This window comes from Leptonychotes weddellii, chromosome 11, assembly GCF_054177405.1.
Source record: "Leptonychotes weddellii isolate Sample4059 chromosome 11, ASM5417740v2, whole genome shotgun sequence".
Classification (NCBI taxonomy): domain Eukaryota; kingdom Metazoa; phylum Chordata; class Mammalia; order Carnivora; family Phocidae; genus Leptonychotes; species Leptonychotes weddellii.
In genome coordinates, this window is record NC_138379.1 from 11,033,226 (window position 1) to 11,040,297 (window position 7,072).

The 7,072-nt window shown below is 56.3% G+C and overlaps 1 protein-coding gene across 1 annotated transcript in view; it reads left to right on the top strand.

Moving 5' to 3' along the window:
- The window catches only part of LOC102743450 (proteoglycan 3), a 2,647-nt gene extending 499 nt beyond the window's left edge, over window positions 1-2,148 (top strand). The window contains 5 exon segments of the mRNA XM_081798937.1: window positions 36-145; window positions 147-357; window positions 1,018-1,148; window positions 1,971-2,045; window positions 2,047-2,148. Coding sequence (XP_081655063.1) covers window positions 36-145; window positions 147-357; window positions 1,018-1,148; window positions 1,971-2,045; window positions 2,047-2,148 — 629 coding nt within the window.
- Window positions 2,149-7,072: the final 4,924 nt, after the last annotated feature.

Here is a 7,072-nt window from a genome sequence, read left to right on the forward strand (position 1 = left end):
CCCCGACCTGATAGCAGGTTACCCCTTCTTCCCAGAGAATAATGGCCCCAGTCTGGACAGCCGAGAGACATGGGCAGACCTAAGTCAGAATCTGGAATGTTCAGGGGGGCAGGAGGGAGACTCGGCCCTGACCCAGGAGGTGATTTCAGTCTGAGGGAGAGGAGACCAAGCCTTCCGGATATCAGGACACATTTGAGGATGAGGAGGCCATGGATTCCGACCCAGCTGCCCTAGACAAGGACTTGCAGTGCCCCAAAGAAGAGGACACAGTTTAAATTCCGGGCAGTCCTGGGTGCAAGACTTGCCGCTTCCTGTTGGTGCGGAACCTCGAGAAATTTGTAAACGCTCAGGTAAGTGGCAGGGAGGCTACTGTCGAGGACTGGAGGTGGGGAAGAGAAGAGACTGGACTCAACCTTCTCTTCCCTTTTATCTCCAAGCCTAGTGTGTCTCAGGATCTCCTAGAGGTCTTGTTAAAATACATTTCTGGCTTTGCAAATCTGGGGCGGGGCTTGAGAGTTTGCATTTATAACAATTCCCAAGTAATGATGGTGTTGTTGGTCTGGGGACTGCACTTTGGGAAACACTGTCTGGACGAAAGGCTTTGGTATTAGATATGCCCGTGTTCAATCTGGCTCTGCCTGTCATTGGCTGTGTTACTGGGCAAGTCAGCTCACCTTTTGGGATTTCAGAGTCTTCGTTTGTCAAATGGAGATATACAGTACCAACCTGTTAGGGCTGTGGTTGAGGATTAAATGAGACAACACATGGAAGTATTTGGAACAGTCCCTGCGTCACTAAAACTCTCAGCAAATGGTATGATTATTCCGAGTATTATTAGTTTTTGCAAAAAGTTCTGAGCACAGATAAGGGACACAAGATGGGATTGAGAGGGGCAAGTAGGTCACTGATTTCTGACCTGCAAAGGGATGAGAAGCTCTCTCCTGGAGGCTCAGAGACTTGAGAAAAACCAGCGAGTTCTCTACCCTACATTTTCTTCCTTCTGCCGAATGTCTGCAGAAGGTGCTGCAGGGGGCCACCTTGTCTCCATATACAACTACAACTTAGATTGTCGCATCCTGTGCATGGTCAGAGGGGTCGACGAAGGCCAGGTCTGGATCGGAGGCTTGCTCAAGGGCTGGCTAAGTGAGGCACCAACCTCCGCAGGGACAGGAAGTTCTCTCTGACTGCCTCCAGGGAGCCCCTGCTGGCCGTCTAGCCACATCTCAGCGGCAGAGGAGGCCAGTCTCAAGCAGCAGGCAGGGCTGTGCTGGAGCTGGCTTGGACTGGGTCAGGAGGACCGATGATTCCGGGCATCTCGTCCCAGCTCCATGCTCATGGACTTCATGCCTGTAGTTTGAAATCTGCCCCCCGTGGACATAGACACACCAAGGAAATGGGCCATTGTTGTAAATCAGGGTTCCTCCTGCCCTCTGTGTTCTCACCGTCCCCCAGAGCTGGCTGTCGAACATTTCCCGGAGCATCACTGGAGTCAGGAGATAGGCTCCATGGCCAGCTTAGTGACCTATGAGCTGGATGACTTCCTTGGAGTCTCAGTTTCTTCATCTCTAAAATGGACCACTTCTCTCAAGGCAGCTCAGGGATTGTGGATGAATAGGTGCCATTATATTTGCCTCTCAAGCGTGGTCCCTGGGCCAGCAGTATCGGCAAACCGGGTAGCTTGTTAGGAATGCCCCATCTTGGGCCCCACCCTCGAGCTCCTGAATCAGAACCTGCATTTTAACAAGGTCCTCAGGAGATCTGTGTGCACAGTAGATGGAGAAGCCTGCTCTGTGTGATGGCTGGGGGTACTGGAATTGCCTGCAAGCCCTCAGGCATGGGTCTCTAGCGACTCTGGCTCCTGGCTGGGTGGGCAGTGAGAGGGGAAAGGAACACTCAGTGAGCCTTCTCTGGGGCTCCTGGATCTGTCTCCCTGGACCTCAGCCCTCTGACCCAGCCTATCACTTCTTTAGTTCCTGTGCCGGAGATTTCAATAGACTGATGGGAGCTGTGGGAATTTTGGATACTGGGCCCCAGGACAGCCTGCGAAATGGGGAAGGCAACTGTGTGGCCCTATGCACCAGAGATGAGGGGGACTGGGACCAGGGCAAGGTGGGGGGCAAGGTAGACTCTTACACACTGTACCTTTGAGGTCCCTGAACACACCTCCCTAAACTCACACCTTCCCCCAACTGGAGAAGCCACGTCCTCTGTGAGGAGGGCTGAAATGTAGGGATTCCTCAAAGCAAAACCAGGCGATGGGGTGCCCTGTATGGGAGCTAGTTGGGGGCTCTCCATCCTCACCGGCAGTGCTAGGCTCGGGGCCTGGGGGCTGCTTTCCTTCCTCTGATATGAGGGCCACGAGGAGTGACTGACGCGACAGATGAGAGGAGCAGATGTGAATGCAAGGTATGGACAAGGGACGAAGGCAAGATGTGGGAATCAGGGCTGGTTGACGGATAATTCACCAGTTTGAACAGCATGGAAGCCAGATGTGAGGGAGCTAGCACCGTGGCTAAGACCGTACGTGCTGGAGGAAGCCTGCCGCCATCCACATCCGGCTCTGCCTCTTGCAGGCTGAGACCCAGGCAAGTTATTACCCCCACTAAGCCTCACCTTCCCCATCTGTGAAATGGGGATGATGATAACATCTACCTGTCGGGGTCACTGTGAGGATCAAGTGCAATAGCCCACGGGCAGCACTTAGCACACTGCCTCCCTCCTCCCTTGGGAAGAGCCGGATGCACCTTCGCTGGAAGGCACACGTGGGGAACACAACTGGCAGTCCTGACCATGGCCAGCCGGAGGAGGGAAGGAGGGCCACACGCCACACAGGCGGCAGCTGACATCACCGTGCTCTCCACTGCTGGGGGCGCACTGACAATGGACTTCATGCGAAAGGAGTCTGCCCTTCGTCTGCTCCTTCTAAGCCCGAGGCTCGAGGCGCTGAGCCCCTGCCTCGGAACCCCCTCCCTTCACCACCCCCGGCAGCCCCCAGAACCCCCAGGCTGTCCCCCAGACCCTCCTGGCCATAAACCCAGACTTTCCCGACTGTCTCATTATCGCGCACACTGGAGGACTGCCGGTGGAGCTGTGGACGGCTCCCTGCCGCGGGGCAGGCCGGGAAGCACAGCTGGAGCACCTGGGGCCCCGGGGGGCTGGTGGGCTCCCCATGGCTCTTCTCTGCCCGACCTGCTCCCCCAGGCACGGGGGGACCGCCTCATTTGTGCACCAGGCGAGACTGGCCCTCTTGCTTTTTTGGCCCCCATAAGGGGTGCGGGAAGGGGTGGGGAGTGGGACAGCTTTCCAATGTGGAGGGGATGTCACTCATTCAAGAATTGGGGTGCACATGGGGTGTAGTGAGATCCTACCTGGGGGAACCACGTGGGAGGGAGGAAGTCTCCTCTAGGGCAGCCGGCTCCTCTAGCCCTGGGTCTTCCTGGCCTCTCAGACACTGGCCCCTGTTTTCTATTCTCCCAGCCACCTGTGGCTGAGTTCCAAGTCCCCCGCTCCTGAGATGTGTCCTCCACTCCTTTCCCAGGTGTGTCCCCCACCCCAATCCCTTCTCCCTCTCCCCCATCCCCAGCTGACCTCCCTAGAGAGAAGACATTCTCAGACGGGAGCTGCCTCCCACCCCGAGGGCCTTGGGGCAAAAGTTACAGCACCAGGTAGCAGTGTGGCTCCCGTCCCTATTCTAGAGCCCCAGGCCCCCACCGCTTTCCCTCACCTCACTGTCTCAGACCCCGGGGACCCGGACAGACAGACGGAGGGAGAACACTGCTGCAGTTCTTTGTTCCAGGCAGGATGCTGGGGTTGATAGGCAGGAAGCTCGGACCTGAGACTGGGTATTAAGAGGGCAGAGAGCCCTGGGTTGTTGGGGTGTGGGGGGGATGCAGAGAGAGAGACTTTAAGGCACAGAGCTAGCTAGCTAGCTAGATGATATACTTACTTCTTGAGCGCGTAGTTCTACATGGGGTGCAGGGAGAGAGTACATGGGGTGCAGGGAGAGTTGTGAGTGCGCACACACGTGCGTATATGTATCTTGGTGTGTACAAGAGTCAATCCTTGTATACCTGTGTCCATCTGTGTCCGTGTGAATCTATATTTATAAATACGCACAAATCTGTATGAGCCAGTGTGTATCTGTGTGTTGAGTGTGTGCACATCTTCAACGCCTCTGTATATTTATGGATACATCTGGATGTTGTGTACGTCTGTATAGCTCTGCCCCCTCACGTGCCTGGATCTGGGTGTGCTTGTATATGTGTGTACCAGCAGGTTTGTGAGTGCGCGTGTATGTGCGTGTGTGGCGTACGTATATACGGGCCCACGTCTGTGTGTACATCTATCTGTCCAGGCACGCGATGGGATGCAGAGTTTCAGGAACAAGAACAGTATTCTCAGATGGGCTTTGCTGCTAAAGGGGCGGGAGTTTATGGAACAGGTCAGGAATGGAGATCCCCAGGGGAAGGAGGTGGTGAAAAAGCAGGAGACGAGTCCCTTGAACATGAAAGGGCCCCTGGCAGCAGGACGACGGGCCTGGGCATTGCAATGAACGTCACCAATGCTGGGCCCAGGGACTGCCTCTAGTAGAGGCCTCTCCTCAGGAGAGGGGTCTGTCCATCTGCCCTGGATGGGCACTGAGCCGGGAAACTTCTAATCACAGCATGTTGGTCTTCCCAGGGGCAGAGAAAGGGGGCTCCCTGGGGGTCAGACCCTCCTCCCCCAGGTCCCTCCCTTGCATACTTTAACAAGCTGATTCTTGACGCTCTGCTTCTAAAAGGAGAGTGGAATCCCGCCGGGGGGGTGGTGGGAGGATGCTCGGTAAGGGAAGATCTGCATAGGGAGCTCCGGGACTGGTATTTTCGCTTTTATCAGCCTCCACTTATCTCCTGGTTGGGGAATGAGCTGTAGCCAACACCAGTGGCCCAGTATCTTGCCAGCCAACACAAGAGATAGAGGCAGGGAGGGGAAGGGAGCGGGGCTCAGACCCCTCCAGACTGAGGCTCGCTTGAGGCAGGACAGGGGAGATAAGATATCTCTCAAATGTCCAGCACTGTCAGTTACTGGGCTTCAACTTCAACCATTATGCATTTATATCTTTGGCTGTTTAAGGCCTTTCAGTCTTGGATAGCCCTTGATTAAAAGGCGAATACTCTTGGGAGAAGAAACTCCTGAGGGTGTTCCCTATTAAAACCTCTGGGAGGTTGATGGGTAACTTGTGGAGAACAAGGTTTTGCGAGAAGGAACAGAGGAGGGAAGGGTGTGTGTAACCGTCAGTGGCCGTGGGCTGGGGGGTTGTGGAGAAGAGGGGGATAATGCGGCGGAGGGTGCTGTGTGCACTGTTTCCTCCTCCTGAGGACCCAGGAGGACTGTTTCCCAGTCTTCCTTGTGGTAAAGTTGGGCTCTGCGGCCTGCCGCTGAGCCTGGCCTGTGCGATGGGTTTGGAGGTGCTGTAAGCGTCTTTGGGGCCTGGCCTTTCCGGGGTCCGTGAGCCTCCCGTCCCCCCTTCGTGCCCCCGTGACTCGGCCTCCGTGTGTCTCGGATGGCACAGCCACCAGGCGGGGGAGGGGGCTGTCTGACCCACTGTGTGATATGGAAATTTGAGGTTCTGCTATTTCCTTGGTCCTGCAGCCTAGACACCTCGTTTAGCCCAGCACATACCGAAAGGAAGGGGCGCACGGATGTCCTGGTTTTTCTCAGAGAGCTGTGGCACAGAAGTCAAGATCGCAGACTCCGGAGCCATAAAGCTTGGGGCTGGAGGCCCAGCTCTGCCGGCTCAGTCTCTTCCCCTTACTAAGCCTCAGTCCCCCTTCTGTAAAAGGAGGGTCACAGTAGACGACCCGCGTCGCGCACCCCGCCCATTGCTCAGCAGGGGTGAGTGATCTCTAAATGTTAGCTTTTATGCGGGGTAACTACAGACACAACGGACTGCTAGGAGTGAGTATGGGCTCCAGTTCAAACTTCCACGGATTCCTGATTTCTTTTTCCATCCGGTAGGATTAGTGACAAGCCACGGCAACCCCAGCAGGGTTGGCGCGTTGGGGACTGTGCCGAGTCCGCCACGATGCGGCAGGGCCCAGCCAGCTGCTGTCGCTACTACAGACAACAGCTGTCCATCTAGTGCCCAGAAGCCGTGGCTCAGCTCCGTGTGGCCCACACGGCAGGCTCGCCGTCCCGAGTTCACACACTTGCTGGCAGGCCCAGGAGTGGCTGCTGTACCCGCGGGACGACCACCCCAGTCCGGAGGAAAGGGAGGACATGGTTGCTGCAGTCTCCTCTGCAGGGAACATCCCTGTGACCCCTGCCAGGGCTGCCTGTGGGTCTCCCGGGTGCAGAACGCGGCCTCCGCTGATGTCTCTGCTCGTCAGATCTCTGGACACGGCCTGATGCCCGAGGCCACCCCTGGGGTGGTGTGATCCCACCAGCCTGAGGATGAGGTGGGGGTGAAGGCCGAGCAGGGGAAGGGGTGATGCGCCTCCTGCGACGGAATCTGACCCATTTTCCCCCAGAGCGGGGCATCACTGGGGTCAGGCCTTTGCAAGTGCCCACTGCTCCTAAACTAGTCCCTTCCAAATGACTCCCAAAGCTGCCCCCCTCTACACCCCACCATCTCCCTGCACCTTCTGTAGAGGGGCCAGCCCTCCATCTGCAGGCAAGCTCTTTGCAGCTCAGACCACATGGTCATGCCTACACTCCAACTTTTCCAGACACCTCCAGACAGTGGGGCTAATGAAACTCGTCCTTCAGGGCCACCCTCATGCATGAGCCCCTTCTAATACCTAATTTCGTATTATTTTGAAAAGATGCCCTAAATTGTATATGCTTCAGTCTTCTGAAGACCTGGGTCTGCTCCTGAGCTCTGCCCTGGGAGACTCCCGGGCCTCTCACCAGAGGAGAGTCCAGAAAGGGGAGGGGACGCCAGGCTGACAGAGGTGTGGGGGGACTAGATGCTCCCACAGCAGGGTTTCTGGCTCTTTGCTTTTGCAGGACACCTGGGTTCTCGTTTGGCCACTAACTGTGTGACCCAAGTCATTTCCCCTCTCTGGCCTCAGTCTGTTCCTCTGTAAACAAC